Raw genomic sequence first — 18,236 nt, forward strand, 5'->3', positions numbered from 1 at the left:
ACATAGTTCCCTTTAGTCCTTCAAATTTTCTTTTTGGGCTTGGAATCCTTTTGGTCAAAACTCCTCATCTCACTGAAATGTTTTTGATCAAAATGCATCAATCAGTCAAAAAAACTACCAGCTACTGGTGAATTAAGCACCTTCCCATTCCCCCAAATCTTTACTATACTGACACAGAATAAAAGATGTGATTGATCCAGGTAATTATAGGCTACTTTGGTCAAAATTTAACAACTAATGATTCAGCATCAAAAGCAAATATCTTCTAATTATTTTTAGCTACATAGATTTTATTCAAGTAGTTATGCATTTTATTTATATCCCAGGATTATAGAAAAGCACTTTTGAAAAGAAACCAGAATCAGTGACACAGTTAAAAACAAAACCTGCAAAGACAGGTGCTTCTTATTATTCACCAGTCATCAGTTTTATGAAGCAGATGGTAAACCTCTCTTAATTTATCAGACTCCAGTCCAAGCTTTAACCATTTTTGGGATGTCTTGTTCTGTGCTTGTTACTTCTATGGAACAACACAGAACCTCTCTTGTATCCAGCTAGAATAGGCATTGGTAAAAACTAAAGCAATATCTCTCTCTCTTAGCCTCTACTTGTTGACTGCTGCCACTTTTCATATTACCACAAATGCTCAAGCAGGGTATTGAGATTCACCAAAATCAGCTTATCAAGTTAAGTTAAATAAAAGCCCATCTCTGGCAGAACCAAAAAGATTTGTTGGTTTGTTTGTTTGTTTGTTTCCTACTGAAAAGCTCTTTGTAGCTTGATTTGAGTGCTTCATGGCTCAATCAAAACATAAATCACTGTCACATGGGAAAAATAGACTTTAAAAAAAATAATAATCAAGTTTAGCATCAGTTACTAGAGATGAAAATTTTAAGCTGCATTACAGTTTCTCACAGGAGACTGCCAACATCACCTACTTCAGCAGAGACGATGCTGGACATGCCTCAGGGTTATGCAGACTTTAAAAACCTTGAGAAGTGTTTTTAACACGGCACAATAAAATCCGGAGAAAGAGCATGCCCATGGCAAAACAGCGGCATTTTTCTTTTACCTTCCTGTCAGTTCCATTCAAAAATATCCTTTCAATGTGGTCATAGTAGGCGTCACACCAGTACAACACACTGGCACGATGGTCCAGAGTTAAACCATTTGGCCACAACATCTTTGATGTTACAAAAATCTGCCGGCTGTAGCCGTCCATCCAGGCCTTCTCAATCCTTCCCACGCTGTCATCTATTTCGTCTTCTTCCCAGTCTGTCCAGTACATCCATCTATGAAATTATAAAAGCATGAACATTCAGATACAATTTTAATCACGTGAATTATATTGTAGATTTTTAGCAACAGTTCATCCCCAAGCCAGAGCCATTTTGAGTTTGCTTTGTTTCTTTCCATTGCTGTTTCTACAGTTATATTTACTCTCCCTGTGTAGTGGTTGTTGCTCAAGTGAGACTTGTGTAGTTTTGCTTATACTGTGTTGAATTACACAAATATCAAAGGGGCCAATAGCCAAGAAAGTGAAAAAATTCCTTAAGACCTTATTTAATCCCACCAGAATCATATTTTTTTTTTTCCTTAAACCAACACATGTATTGACTTTATCATACAGTTCAAACTTTTGCAGTGAGGTCTTTTTTGCTCTAGTCTAGTTTGCCTTTATGATGCAAATCTGATTTTTATTATGCTTTTTTTATAATGAAAAAAGTTGCAACACATTAATTAACTGCACTCTGGTTTAGGAGCTACAGGATAACCTTGACATTCTGTGAACTTCTTGACATCCCACATGAAAGCAGCCAAATTACTCAGAAAACTATTATGAGCTCTTTGTCCATCGCAAAAATGTTTAGAAATATTTGCTGTAAAAAGTAGTTGGAATATAGCTAGTAGGCAATTTTAGCATAGTTTTAAGGTTTATAGTGCAGCAATGTAGATTAAAAAACTCTGAGAAATAGGCACCTATGCTACTTTGGAAAAGTTAAGGAAGATTCTATTCAGGAATCTACAATATTGGCTCAGATGAATTCTATGAGCCATTTTCTAATTGGCACTACAGAATACACTCTAAATATGTTTTTTCATTATTGAATTAATCTGATTATTAGATTTTATTACAGAATTTGCTGGCAAAACCTGTGATTTCAACAATTTCAAATACACAACTTGAACTTGTAAAAGGATAGTACAGGATTTCAGTTATTAAGTATTAAACAGAGGAAAGACATCACACCAATATAAATGGACCCTATTTGTTAAAATTGAATTATTTAATTGGCACTGATGTGCCTCACCTTTTGTTTCCCGAAGTTTATGTTTTTGAAATAAATTCTTTGATCTAACACACTTAATGGGTCTGTACTTTGAAGAATAAAGTCCTGGAATTTAAATTCTGAATTTACAATGAAATGAAACACTGAAATGAAAAATTATTTTGCTATTACACCTGTGTGTATATGATGTCAAATCAACTGGTAAAAAAATTGTTCAAATACATTTCTGTATAATCAAAATTTGATTTTTTTATATAAGAAATGGGTAAAAATAAAGAAAAATTACACATCATCACACAGGTTTGTAGATATGCAAATGTAGTTTTTGTTTGGTTGGTTGGTGGTTTTTTCCATCTCTTTCAAGTCACCCACTAGAAGGTTGTTTTGGGTTCCTTTAATGTTTTGGTAAATATATGCTAGGAACATCAATCAATTTTTGATCCTCGAGCCTTATAAACTTTGTTGCATATTTGCCTGAAATAACTAGGTTTAATCACAGAATTATAAAACCTGCATATGTCCTGCAGCGCAGGCAGATGCAGGTCAATATGGTACTTATTTTATTGGAAGACAAAATATGTTTTACAAATATTTACATGAGTGCTCAACAGCAATTACTGAGCTTTTCTCCATTAACTTTTTGTCTGTACTTATTGTAGTTATCATGTCATGAGCTAAAACATGCTTACAGTAACAGACATTTACATCAATGTGCTTTAATTGTATCTCAAAATGCAGTTAATGCTTCTACATTGGTTAAGTCAAGACTAAAATTGTTGAAACATAATTAAAATGCCATAACAAATGCCATCCCTCAGGAAGAGCTTCCATGAGAAATATAATCATGAAGGACATGCTATTTTATTAGGAAAGTGTTTTATATAATAGCTCTTTTCAGACAATACATCTTCATACACTATTTCATGTGCCATGTATCTACTGAGCTGGAAAATTTAACAAAGTAATTGTAGGTGTGGTTATGGTTCGTGGTCTGATTTTACACCCTTACTATTTGACCTTAATGAATTGTAGCCTTTCCACAGTCACTTCCACTCAAAGACATGCTCAACACAGAAAACTTGATAGTGTAAATATTTTATAGTAACTGGAAAACAGCAATCAATCCAGTCACACAAAAACTACCCACCTACATCGTTCTCTAGTGACGATTCCCTGAATAAATCTAACTGTGAATTCTTAAGTAAACCACAACTATACCACACTAATTTAATGTTCTTTTTATTATGCAGCCTATCAAAATTAATTATGCTAATAAGTAATGAAAAGTACCTGTCTCATTTAGTTTTGTAAAACAATGTGTACAAGGATAGGGGCATAATTATCTTCAGAAACTGAGACAAGGAGAGAAATAAAGAGCCCCATAAAGTTCACTTAATATTAAAAATTCATACAGGTCTTACACACTCAATTTGTTTGAGAAAAAGGTGAATCACATTGAGCTTAACAGGACAGACATTTAGTGGTGACTGAGCAGACACGTTCTTCTGACAGCTTCAGGCAAGAGTGCTGGACAGGAATTACAGATATTATGGACTCCTGAAGAGTTACAGGTTATGACACGACTCTACAGACCTCATCCTAAGCAAATTGAATTCTGTATTCATACTATAAAAACAATCATTAAACAAAAATCAGTTTGCTTCATACCCATTGACGGGATCAACAACAATTCCTCTAGGGTGGGACATGTCTCCCTCCAACAAAGTTTTTCTACTCTGAGCAGCTTTTTCCAGTCTGGCCACAGCGATTGTTTTCCTGTGGCCATCATTTGTCCAATAAAGATTATTTCCAATCCAGTCCACTGCTATGCCTTCTACATTATCAAGATCTGTTGAGAGAGAGAAGATAGTAGTAAGAGGTTAATGTTATTTATGTTCTAACATCATCCATTAGTATAAACAATGGACAGTCCATATAGATAAATTAGATTATTTCTTTGAATCTGAATCACATCTGATGTGTCTGTCACATTTAGTCTCTGCTGAAGGCACCCCACAAAAAAGACTGGTTATAAAACTTGTGTGTTAAACTGTAAGTCTTCATATGTTAACCATAGCAATGGGTTCCCCAAACCCTGGGGAAATCACTATTTCATAAAATCCTACCTAATTTTAACCCTAAATAGCATTTTCACTCAAATCATTTGAGAAGCAGTAAAACAATGCCCAAAGCAACAAGTTTTCCCTTAGACTCACCCAAGGCTCTGCCGTCTCCCACATGATCCTAATTCCTTAACTGACAGCATAGGGTCTCTAGAAAGTTTTCCAGCTCTATTCTACCATATCCTTTACATTTTCTTTCAGGAAGATCTCAAAGTCCAGGTGTGTGGGGGTTGAGATATGGAGAGTTTTAGTCATTCTCTCCTGTTCTCTGCAGTGCTGCGAAGGCTGAGGCACAACCCAGCTTTAGGCACCTTTGCCAGGCTGCTGATCCCTCACCAGCCCTCTGGATGCTGCACAAAGCTGCTGCCATAAAAATAACTGATAACAACTTGAAGTGTCCAAAACCAGCTCCTGCTGGCGTGGTCACTACCCTTCCACAGGCTGATCCCACCATTTTCTAGGAGCTAGCAGAGGCACAGTGACACTGAGGGGAGTGACAGAGCTCAAGCACCACACCAGTGACACCACATGCCCCAGCCCCTCTCCCTCGCCTGTACACAGACTCCAGCCTTTTAATCAAGACTTAAAAAAAAAAAAAGACAAAAGGACATAAAATGCTTTCTCTGTTCATGTCAACACCAGTAATGACATCTAGATGCAAACTTTCATCAGATTGGTTCTTTCTCACCAGTGCTGGTGTCTTTTTCTGATCAACACTAAAATCTTTTTGAAAGATTTCTCAGACAAACGTGTTGCAGCGATATTTTTCTCCCAAAGTACATAAAAAAAAAATCATTATATTACTACTTTTTAGGAAATTTTTATATGACCAAATCACTGATCCTTCTTAAACCTCATTTACACCAGATGCACCTGTAAAAATTTGTTAAACTGAACACACTTGTTAACAATCTGAACTGTGCTGCCAGACATATAATTTACCTGTCAGCTTTCCAGACAAGAACTTCACATAAAGTCCTAGAGTGCTAGAGTCTGGGACATTTCAAGTTTTTTTTTCAGTTATTTTCACTGCAGTAGCATTATGTTGTCACCCTCAGTTTTCTCCACCAAAATTCTTCCCCACAATGCAATCAGTAAGTACTAATGGAAAGGTCTTGCTAATGTTAGCAACTTCAGCACACCTACAAATTTTCCTTTGCAAGGTGTCAGATGTATTTTCCTCGAGACAAACTCTTCACCCAGAATATTTTTTAGGCCCCAAACACCTTTACTGACTATGTCTCAAATAAACTATCTCATTCCTTACAGTAAATCAGTAAAATTATTTCTGATGCACTGAAATGCAAAGCTCTTTGACCAAGTCACAATCTACTTAACTTAGCATAGTGCAGAAAACCTTTGGCTTACTACAACCCTTAAGTAACCCATGGAATGGCATCAGCAACACACTAAGATAAAATATGACAGTTTTACTTACACAATGAAATATTGTGCTTTTGATGCACTTGGATGCATTAACAGCATCTATAAAAGGTGCTGTTTCAATCTCAATAGCACTGCAACATGATAAATTACTTCTTTGCTTTTGTTGAACAATGTTTTTTAGTGATTGTAATACCATCATATTATAGCCTCTCTTAAGTTACCAGAGCTGTAATGTTTTCAAATACCTTATTTTCATTTTTTATTTTTATAACGATTTCCCTTTAAAAAAAGAAGCAAAATGCATTTCATTATAATGTTGAAGTATATTAAAATTACTATATAACTTGCATTGTGTAGTAAAATTTAAAAATAACAAGCATAACCCTTATTGAGAGAGATAAAAATAACCATTATGAAGAGAGCTATTTCAGTCAGCATGCTTTCGATTTTTTTAAATAGAAAACTAAAGAAGCTGAGGGCAACTGAAATTCATAGTGTAATAGCCATGTCATATTTTTAAAATTGCCTTTTTCCCTTATCAGTATCTTCTGTCTGGGCACATGGCAGTGAACAGACAGCACAGATGAATAAAGACAAATACGAAAATTATATATGTGTTTTTTACATTAAATGGAAGAAATTCTTGTCAACAACATAGAAAATAATTGAAAAATCAGTTCAGTTGTACTGAAAAGTCATCAAGGTCTAGAATACTTCAGGATTCTTTTTAGCTTTAATGATGTCTGTAATTCCAAGTGTGCAATCATCCTACCCCAGGCATATTGCTTATGTCAAATTAAACATCATGGAGACATATGTATATATGCATGTTTATAAAACTGTGATGTGTTTTACAATTGCTAGGATTTGTTTGCTGCTTTCTTTACTGCAAAGTACAATTTACCACCTGCAGGATTTTAATTGTAATTGGACCTCCATTTCTTTATATCAAATTAACCTGAAATCATTGTGAAAGTCTGAAAGATATTACAGATATTTAATACACAGCAAAGTATCCACTAAACCTTGTTCACTTAAGAAACTACACCTAAATTTAGTAAATCAGTCGTGGGTGTAGAGATGACAGTACATCCTGTGAGACACAGTGTAAGAAAGTTACGGGGGAAAAAAAAAGAGAGGTTTTCAAAATGTGTTTTAACGTTATTATCTGTATTTCTGTTACACCTAAACTTCACTGTACTTTTGGGGAACTATTTTAACTTGTGATCTTGGGGGCTTGAGGGAAGCATTGGTGTCAAAATGCAGGCTGCAGGATATGAAACAACAGTGTGATGACATATCTAACCCAGCAACCGCCCAGTATGACAAGAATCACCCCAAGTTCAACACAGCCGAGGGTCAGTCGGTGTCTGACATCAGTGCCAGCAGCTCAGCCAGGTTTCCCAGGCTGATGGACACCGTCAGTTTTGTTTTCAGTCTCTCAGTGCCTTTGCTACATTCTTTTGAAGAGACAGTGTCAGAGGCAGCTGGAACTTTCTGAGAGTGGAGAGTGGCCTTTGGTCTTGGAGTGAACAAGTGTGTTGAGAAAAGTGGAAAGTATGGAAGGGAAAAGAACAGAGCGTTTCTCCAAGGACCTGGAGCCCAAGGCTCATGGAGAAAATCAGCTGAACAGACCAAGTAACCCTCAGCTGTGAAAGAAATGTCCTTTAGAATTCTAAGGGGCTTCAGCAGTTTTTTTTCAACTCAAGAAAACACCAACGTGACTAAAATCAAACTTGAGGACAAGGTGTTCAAAACCCATTTTATTTTCATTCCGTCTGACCCTGGCATTTTGGGCTAAACACAGTTTTTATACTAATAAGATCAGCTTTTTTAATGAAAGTGTTTTACTGCCTTTTCTTCTTTGGGAGACAAAACAATGCAAACATGGACTACACTGGTATCAACAGCAAAACTAAGTTTAGATTATTAGAATATTAGATACCTCCTAAAATTTACAAGCCTATTGCTCCAAGTCTATTCAGTTTCACATAGTAGCTACTGTATCTGAGCTACCATGCCTTCTGTGGGATTTATGGAGCATATGTGCTTCTAAACTAAATAAAATCTCAGTCAAAAAAACCTCATGTTAACTAGATGCTAAATATATCAGGAAGTTTTAAAAATAAAGGAGGTTTTTACAGTACAATCCCATAGAGGCAAATTTCCTTATTTTTGTGAAGTTATTGTTTAAAGTTCACTTTTATTTCACTATCTAAGAGCTTTAAATGCATTCCTTACTTTTTAGATGGCTTTCACAACAAGTAGTAAACAGGAACAAAATAATGGCCATTGTGGTTAAACAAAATTGATTTGACTACAGTAAGCCAGTGAAGCCCTTTCAACATAAAAAGAATGAGATAGCAAAATACCACTGTGATCATTCTTCACTTGCTAATTGAAAAGTTAACATTTGTAATTCTGGAAATACTAACAGAATTTTACTATCAACAGTAGTATGTGGGCTAAAAATATGCTGAATATAGATACAAGATTTTTAAAAACTCAGAGTTCTAGCAGCAACAATTTGCCAGTCTGCTTTTAAATGTGAAACACATTATAAGCACAGCATGTAATTTGGTATAGAATAGCTTAGCTCATCAATGTCAGTTAGATCATGTACACTAATAGTGCCTAAAACACTAGATAAACATAAAAACCAAGGAAAAAATAATTCTGCTCTATACCAACTAGCTAAACAACATCCAAAAAACTTTACAGACTTACTTTGGCCTTGTTTAGGCAACAGGCATCTCTTGACCATGTTTATTAGCATTTACAGTAAATAACACTTTAAGGCTCACAGCAACCGCAAACAACATAAGGGGGACAAAGACAAGTAGAAAAGCCAGGAGTTTTGTATTTATGTTACATCAACTAAACAATATTTAGATCCCTTTAAAAATGCCTGGTTTGTCCCCTTTTCTAAAGTAAAAAACTGATTTTATATGAAAGTTTGAAAGCTTAATTATACGAATTTCTGTTGCTGGTGGAAGTGCACGGCTCTGGCAGTTGTGCTGCCAACTCAGGGCTAGGCTGTGCTTTGGGATGTCAAATAGTTATCAATACTACCCAGCAGTTTGTTTTCCAAAGTGAAGAATAAGAAATCACAGCTGAAACTATATGGGAAATCAAATTCCAGCAGTGTTAGGTGCTCACTGATCTCAATTCCCAGTCAACAGGTGGTAGGATTAGGCTCTTGTGTAGGCAAACTGTAATTATCTGAGTTACTGTGCTGTTTGAGTGAGCATATCTGTTCTTGAAAAACCTGATAGTCACAAAAAATGAAAACTCCTAATCTGAGAAGTGGCACCTACCACAGGTAGAAGTCCTTAGCAGCATGCTGTTCAGAGCAAATATTAAACCACCTCCTGACACACCTGATTTTCTGTAGTAACCTTCCACCAAGGAACGATTTAATCTGTCCCTGCTGAGTTCTTGAGACTTGACAAGAATAAAAGCTGAGGTGTTACAGCTGGAGGCCATATTAATTTTTTAAATCATGAAAAATACATTAAAAAATGTTCCTTAAACATACTTTAAAGTTATGAAACTACACTAAGTTCAAGCTAACCATGTAAGCTCCTGGGGCAGGAGGGGGTGGGAGGAGGGAATGACGCTGACATTTTTTCAGTCCCTGCAAATAGCACCACCAATAATATATCATCAGATAATCCATAACTCTTTTGGTATTGCATTGGTGTTTTTGCTATGTTGTGTGTATGTTCCTTGCTGCTACCTTATAATGTTTAAATCTGCATATCACCTGCTCCTTCCTCCACTCCACATTTGAATTACTTTGTTGCAAAGTGAAATGTGTGTTCAGTATGAGACAGTGAGCAGTGGAAGTTCTATGATGTATATTATCCTTTTCCATATTCGCGGTGAAATGAAGAATTACCGGATTGACAGCCGAGTATTCCTTATTTACCCAGACAGCTGCCTTTTATTAAACAATCATGTATGCAGGGTAAAAAGCCTGTCACTATTCCTTGCAACTGCTGCTGAAGGGATCTCTGAGCAGACTCTGAGGAAAGACCTTACACCAAAAGAGCACCGTATCACTGCACAGTGCAGATAACTTCTGTGAGGCTGATGGATTAACATGTGGGTTATGAATGACAGGGAATGAAAAATCCCTGTGCTGAAACAAACAATGGTCTTTTAGTTAGTTTCCCTGTCTTGAGCTTCAATATACAAGTAAAGATATTAAGGTCTCTGAAGGCTAAGATGAATATTCATACTTCTTATTTTCTTGAGGACTAGAAAATAATTACTTTAGAACGGATTTCAGCTGAGACTCTTGCTGAAGGAGTCTTTCAGAAAAAGGTCCATAAAGGAAAGAGAAAGATGGATTGACAAACTGCAGGTTTTACCACTGCAACAGCACTTATTATGACAAGATATGATTCTAGACCAGTGTAGTGGAAGAGGTAGAAACTGGAAGAACTGCCAGCGTTTTCTCTCATTGCTATAATAAATGGTACAAACACCTTAATTAAGGTTCTATAATGCATCAGGAAAGTCAGTGGGTTTTTTCCCTAGTGAGTTTTCAAGAACTACAGACTGTCTCACTCTGCCAAATTGCTTGAATAAGCTCCAGAATCAACATTGTGACACAGGTCGGAGTGAAGAAGTCTTATAAAGTCCACAAGGATGTGGGATGGCTCAATGAATATCTATCTATGACATAAGAATTACTCACTGGTGGGTACAAGCCTAACTGGACAAAGTAAGAATTCACGGCAGAGTGACTTTATCAAACTTTACATTTCTGCCCTCAGGAACAATAAACAGGAAGCTGTAAAAAGAGTATCTCCAAGTCTGGTCAAGGCCTAATTTGGGTCTGTTTTCCACGGGAGATTTAAATAAAGACTTTAAATTATCTGTAAATGTCAGTCCAGCTTCTCCTTAGTGGGAATCTCTGAATGTCACTATCACTTAGCATTGCCTACCATCTTTGAGGATCGTTTCTCGCTCCGTGCCATCAATTTTCTGTCGTCCAATTAGGAAACTGGTGGTATCAGCAAAGTAAATGTAATTGGTTTCGGCATGGAAGTCCAGAGCACGAGGATTGACCAAGTTCTCTATAGGAATCATGTACTCATCAGATACTTTGGTATTCAGGTCCATTCCCCGGATTATTCCTGGGCGTCCCTTCCCATAAAAAAGAAACAATTCATTCTTTGGTCCTGCAAAAGAAAGATTACAAACATAAACAACTGATGCTGCCTAATCTTCTTTACAGTGCATAAAGTCCCTGTTTAATTAACTGACACAATTAGTGGGGAACAGGAGCATTATTTGATACTAAAAATTAAACTTTCATATATTCCGGAGGTATCTAAACTCAAAAAATTCAGATAATTACATTACCTTATTTAAAATACAAATTACTTCAGTGAGCTGCTTACACCTAATTTTTGTGTGTGTGTGTAAAAGTTCTCACTGAAAAGCAGGGCTAGATCACAGAATAACTGCATCTGTTGTGGACATATATAGCTCTGTAGACATTTAATTTTACAATTCATTAGGATTTATCAAGGTAATGTAGACCATGACTGAAGAAATCGTTAAATCCAACAATACAACTCCAGTAAATACAAAACACCATTTTTTTCACCTGAAGTTTTTAAACAACATCACCACAAAACAACACAAAAAACCAAACAACATAAAAGATTACAGTAAATGTCTCTCAAATCAAAAGGAATACGTCAGATCAACACAGATTTTTTCTTCCATGCTGAGATACAAAACATGGGTACCAATATTTCCTATATCTGAGGAGATTTCTTACAATTTAATGAATTAAGTTAATTACAAAAACTGAAGCTTAGTAAAGTTACTTTCTTTCTTTAAAGATACTTATAAATAATCTTAAGAGGCTTAATGCTACAAATATACCTCTTAAAATTCTCTGCTTCCTCTCAGGTTTTTGGTTGTTTGTTTTTTTTTTTTTGATGAAATCGCCAGTGAAAACTGTATCAGGTTTAACTGAGGGCAAATATATCCATCCACCAGCATCCATCAGAGTATCTAACTGCATGTCTTTCATCTGAATTAAATCAATACCATTTGATTGAGAAATGGGATAAAAAACAGGCATTCCCCAAAATTTTCAGTGCCCTCCTGTTGGCTGCAGGTGACCAACAGGTTGTGTATATGTAATGTTAGGTATAATCACGGTTGCACAAATCAAATTTGCTTCTCAAAGGATTATGAGAAAAACCTTCCTTGACTTATTGACATGAAGAGTTTGCTTCTGCCTTACAAGTCGATTGCACAGGTGGAAATTGGACTAACTATTAAACAGAATTCCAGTACCTCTGTGCTGTGAAAATGCACGGCATAGAAATAAAGACTAAGGCAGATTAATGTAAAACTTGTGATAATTTTTAGTGTTCTTTGAACAGCATCCCAGGTTTAATCTGTCACTTCTGTGAACTAAACCAAATCAAATCATTTTAAGGGAATGAAAGGAGTACATGAACAAAGTGTCAGGTACATGTAGAAAACAAATTTTACCCCAAAGCAGCCCATGTGATTTCCATTGTTATTGATAAGCACGCCAAGGAACACCCAGAACTACAGCCTGGAATATTTCATGGCTGGCAGACTCTTTGATTTAAATAACATACTTTTGCATGACCTGCCATCACTCCCCAGGATGAAGCCAGTCCTGCAGCGACAAGTCCGTGCTTTGTAGCTGCTGCTGAGCAGACAGATGTGTGAACATCCCCCCGGCATTCCATATGGGTCCACTTCACACGCGTGGCTTTTGACTGTGGCAAGGGAAAAACAGCATTATTCACATCCATTTAAGGCAAGATAATTATATGCATCAGCATGCAGAAAGTTCAGAAAGAAAGAAAAAGGGAATTTGTGTCACAATACATCGTTGCCCAGAATATAACTACAGAGGAAGGTGTTGTTTTAAGATGGTACCCAAGTCAGACAAGCAACCCCCAGGGCCATCTCATGGCTATCAAACCAGACCCATCGTTGTGTGTGATCACCCTGCTCTGAATAAGCTCCTGCACAGCATTTTCTGGGCAGGGCTTCCCTGGGGGAGCTGACATTTCTCCCTTTTTTTTATGTGTTGCTTTGGTTCATTTGGTTGGTTGGGGTTTTTTGAGGACAGAGTGCACCCCATGCCAACACAGTTTGCTATCCATTCAGCTCCATCAAACAGCACCTTTCTGGGGCAATTACCTGGCCAAAACTAAAGACTAGAACAAGCATTGTGGCGTTTCCCCACATTTATAAAATCATAGAATTGTTTGGGTTGGAAGGGACCTTAAACACCATCTCATTCCAACTCCCTGCCATGGGCAGGGACATGTTCTAGTAGATCAGGTTGCTCAGAGCCCCATCAGCTCAAGGCTTCTGGCCTTGAACACTTCCAGGGGTGAGGTGCAGAATTGCACACTTGGGACACAAATCCAGCCAAAGAAGCCAAATAATTCCTTTCCCTTGATTTCATATTTTCACAGTTCTAAATCAGCAGACTAATATATGAAAATTAATTTTTTAAAACTATTCAAGGCAAATCTGATGAGAAAATGAAATCTACCTTGCTATCTTACTAAGCTGGCCTAAAACAGGACAAAACTATTTTAGCTCAATTTATTATTAATTTTTTTTCAGTTCTTTCCCCTTTCCCTCAAGCTTTTGAAATGTTTTTTTAAAAGAAGCAATCGAGTGGTTTAAGGTCGATATAGCTAAAGGTAGACAGAAACTCCACCAAGCTGAGACAGCCTTTACAGCGAATCTTGACAAGCAACAAACATGTCCATTCAAAACAAAAGAAGTAGCAGAGTGAACAAAGGGCAAGAGGAGCAGAGTAATCACAGGATGTAATAAAAGATTACACTGTGCTCGCATCTCTCCTCTACTCAACCTCTCTGACTCCCTCAGGGGCACAAGAGTGGGGCCTACAGCAAGGAAAGAGTCTTTGCAGCCTCCTTCAGACACTGACATCTGCAAATCAATGCCCTCAGCAACAGGGTGAAAATTAGTTCACCCACTCTAAAGCAATTTCGAGTTTGTTCCCACTTCAAAAACTTCTCTAAAAGCAGTCATTCTGTTTAGTAACATCGATGTTGAGCACCAGAATTGATGTGTTGGCTTTTCTGTCTAAGCAGCCACAGCAACGATTTATTGCTATCAGTCACATCAAAAAATTCTCATAAAGCTTCGCTGTAAACAGTTTGGATCTTGCTATCTCTGCACAAAGTTCCCCCCCCAAATCAAGCTGCTGTTTTGCATGCAGAACAGAGCCATGATTACAGTCATACAGGACTATGGCCCTCAGAAATTGCTCCTTTACCAAAAATTCTGAGATTATAAAAAGGTTTTCATTCTAGACAAAATTGAAGATTTCTTTCACAGATGGAAAAGCTGACATTTATCCAAACCAAGGAAACCTTGATGGCAGTTTCCCGTCTCACCAGTGCTGGGCTGGATGTTAGGCAGTCTAATTGAGCACGCCTCCACGCTTTTTTGTCAGCCCCTAAGTCAGGAGCTCACTGGAGTTTTGTAGTCTGTCTGAAAAGGAGGCCCAGATGCACCAAGAATCTCTGAGATCTGAGATCAAGCTTATGGACAACACTGGACATCCAATAATTCTGAAAGTGTTCAATTCTTGAGGTGTTGTGAGTGTGGAGCCACACAACATGCAAATCATGGTTCTCTGTCAGTTCTCCATGTTAAATCCTCTGGGAAGAGCTGTTAGGAGCTTAGAGACACAGGCAAACTGGCAGCAAGCACATAAAAACCTGGGCAGATGAAGAAGTAACAGAGAGTTTTGCCACAACGACAAATTTTCGCTCCATCTTCTGATACATTTTTCTGGTAGAACTTCAACCACACAACCACTTAATATCTGGTCTTATGTGTTCTAGAAAGAGCAGTTTTGAGCTTACCTGCAGTTTGAGTTCTTTTCTGGTACACACGGATCTCTTTAGCATTGTCAAGTCTAACAAGAGCCTGAACATCGCTGCCATTGTATCTGTTTATTCGTAAAATGCTGAGGTTATCTGAATTAACTGTATACAAATAGTTTTCAAATACTGCCAAACCACACAAATGCCTAATCTGGAAAAAAAAAAAAAAAAACAACAAACAAAAAAAAACACAAAAAAAACAGTTTAATTGGTTTAGCTCATTATTTTAGGCATATCTAAGATTTATAAACATCAAACATTACTGTGAATTGTACACGATAAACTGTACAAAAGGTTTTCTGAATATGTCAGGAAATATTTGTAGATTATAAACACAAACTACATTACAAGTAGAATTCACATTCATGTAGACTGAAGTTTTTAATTGGAAAAGCTTTGTACAAGAAAGGCAGAAAATTAAAATTATCTAGCAATCCCAATGAATTTACTCTTACAACTCCCCAGTTTCTGTCTTTTAAATTAAAAACTCCTGCATACTTTAGGTTCAACAGCTTCTTTTATTATTAACTAGTGTTCATTAACTAACTAAGGTAAATTAACTACTATTAACTAGCATTAACTAATAAATATGGTAAACAGATATTTTTAAAACACAGTTTATAGGCATAATTGATCCATTTTTGAAATTATCATCAAATCAAGGCAAATAATGCAAGATATACCTGTTGAATATTTTGTTAAGTGAATACATAAGAAATAAATTCCCTCAGCTATCTTTGTGTTCATTTTATGTTGGTGTCTTTGAATAAGCTTATTTCTCAAAAAGTGAATTCTAAAATTGTATTTATCTGTGATGTGTCTGGGTACATTGATTAAAAATTACCTAATATTAGTTAGTTGGACAATCACAGCTCAGACATGACTTGTTCAATAACCTAGAGGTCGTGCTTGATTTATGGATTTAGAAAATGTAAAATGTCTCACTGGCAATTTTGAAAGCCGAACAAATTAAAGAGAATTTGTTGGCAGATGTTCAGATATTCATAGGCTGAATATGTTACTACTTTAATCAATAAATTGCTCACCACAAAGTATTTACTTAGCTCATTCACTCACAAATTCAGTGATACATGACCAAAAAAAAACCCCAAAAATTCCACCCATCGTGCATCAAGTATTTCAGTCCATTCTAGAAATTACCACCCCATTTGGTCAAATCTTGCCATTGTTTTCTGTCCTTACCCAGAAAAAGAAACAATAATTGAGATCAATGAAAGTGTTTGATTAAGATCCAACAGAAATTCAACCCAATTATAGTAAGATGGAAAACGGCCTTGAAAATAGCGATGCATCTGTACCAAATTGCAGAATTCTCCTCTGAATTACAATCCTTTCTTCCTTATTTCCCTTTGCACTCAGTTTAAGTCTTCCTAATTTAACTCCCATGGGAGTTTTTTTATATTAACACCATTAAAACTATGTGACTCTTTTTCCAATGCATTTTATAATGACCTAATTATTTGTATTTGATTTATGCATTTGTTGTTTTTTTACATCTCAGGAAGCTTTCCAGATATCTCACGCATGAGTGGAAACATTGCTTGCTACATAGAATAGTTCCTTTGAAAGCCACCCAGGTTCTCAATCACAGAAGCCAGTATGATTTGGAAAGCACATATCTTGCTGTACAATTGCTTGTACTTATAAACTTTATTCCCTAAAATTTCTTGCAGGTAGTTTTCTTGTCTGCTGTTTCCTTGGACTCAAGAGGAGTAACTTGAAGAAAGAGTCATTCTCAATCACGGCAAAGCAGCACAAAACCTCATGAAATTACCAGTCTTTCATTTGAGTGGAAAGCCTTTTATGGCAGCAGTGACCAATTGAGAGGCAAGCTTTTTAACACCCTTCACCCTTATTACATAGATCTCATTCTCCCTTCTTAGCTAGCTTAGAGAAGAAACAATCCCCCTGAACGTGATAAAGTATCCTCATTTGATCGAAATTTCAGCAAGAAGAGAAAGAACAAGCATCTTTGCTATGACACTGGTATAACTCTGTTACAAGCCTGTAGAAGTATTTGTTACTCGGCTCTGAAAATTACTTCCCTTTTTTAAAATGTCTATTCCAAAATGCTACCTGAAAAAAAACCCACAACCCTGTTATTCCAGAACTGGCTAAGGACTGGGAGTAATTTGGTAAAAAGTAAGAAAGTGTTTGGTGTTAACCAGGTGACCTAGACTGCTTTTTGTCATACTTTCTGCCTATTTTTAGAGGACAGTTATTCTAATCAGTTGTCTCTTGGCAAACTGTGATTACTTGGAAGCAAAGAATGACAGTAGAAAAGGTAAAGTGTTTATTCTGTTTGCATGTTTTACATACCCTGATTAACCTCAGGAAGAAGCAGATGTAAACATGGTACCCCAGCTGTAAACCATGGTACACTAGGAGTCCAAGCAGGAACCAGAACAGTTTGGTCTTTGCTAATTTCCCCTGGATTTACAGAAATCTCACAACTGCCAGGGAATTCATCCTTTCATTGCTACCTGCTACCCCATTCTCTAAACTGAAATACTCCTGCTCAAAAACTCATACAGTCTCATTGGGTATATGACTCTGAACATCTGGATCAGCTGGAAAAAAACACCATTGCCATCAACAAAAAAAGATTTAAGGGTATCGAGATTAGTCTTAATGGGTGAATGACTTTTGCTATTCTATTTCTTTCATGTTAACCTCTCCCTCCTGAAGGGGTGAGGACATCTTGTCACTAATGATTTCTTTCCCAGTACCTTTCCATCACCCCATATTTTCCCTCCTGAAGTCTTTTACAAGGGAGAGTGTGACTTATATTGTGAATTGTTAATCAGACACATGCATGGAAGCATGTCCACAGGTTGCAAAATGGGCTAAATTGCAAATAACACAAAATATGCAGATTGATCTTTTGACATCTAACACATATGCACTAAAGAGAAAACAAAATCTGAAATTCCTGTAGCTATTAGTATTAAATATGTTTATTTATTTATATTTTTACTTTTTACTAATTTGTAAATAAATACCTACTTGTCTGCCTTTAATTATCATGTGCCTCCTTCTCCCTTGATAGTCAACAACTTCCACACTGTCCAGATATATGTCAACCCAGTACACATATTTATTGATGAGGTCTAGTGCAAGAGCAGTAGGCTGTTCAATTTTGGAGTCGACTATCCACGTCCTGTTCATTCCATCCATGTCACATCTCTCCACCTTGGCAGCATTCCCATAGTCTGTAAAGAAAAGCTTTCTGTTGAAAGAAAATAAGATGTTGTAAGTTTTAAAGGGTGTGAGCAGAGTGCAAAGCTCCTGGTGGCTCTGGAAAAAGGAAGTTTTTCTCCTTTGTCATTACAACGTCCCATATACCCCATATTGATAATCATATAATTACTCAAAAAATTCACCGTGTCTTCCAACAAATTCATAATTACACAGAGTTACCTTTCAAATGGAATGTGCAGAAGTTCTAAATGCATTTCCTTACACCA

The 18,236-nt window shown here is 36.6% G+C and overlaps 1 protein-coding gene across 7 annotated transcripts in view; it reads right to left on the reverse strand.

Moving 5' to 3' along the window:
* LRP1B (LDL receptor related protein 1B) overlaps positions 1-18,236 on the reverse strand; it is a 670,422-nt gene that overhangs the window by 231,152 nt on the left and 421,034 nt on the right. For all 7 annotated transcript variants that reach the window (XM_050339267.1, XM_050339266.1, XM_050339263.1 and 4 more), the window contains 6 exons: positions 17,776-17,998; positions 14,728-14,899; positions 12,442-12,585; positions 10,756-10,992; positions 3,960-4,140; positions 1,073-1,292 (listed from right to left, as the gene is read on the reverse strand). In XM_050339267.1, the coding sequence (XP_050195224.1) occupies positions 1,073-1,292; positions 3,960-4,140; positions 10,756-10,992; positions 12,442-12,585; positions 14,728-14,899; positions 17,776-17,998 (1,177 nt within the window). The remainder of the gene's footprint in view (positions 1-1,072; positions 1,293-3,959; positions 4,141-10,755; positions 10,993-12,441; positions 12,586-14,727; positions 14,900-17,775; positions 17,999-18,236) is intronic.

This window comes from Myiozetetes cayanensis, unplaced genomic scaffold, assembly GCF_022539395.1.
Source record: "Myiozetetes cayanensis isolate MyiCay16 unplaced genomic scaffold, myiCay2020 scf9, whole genome shotgun sequence".
Lineage (NCBI taxonomy): Eukaryota > Metazoa > Chordata > Aves > Passeriformes > Tyrannidae > Myiozetetes > Myiozetetes cayanensis.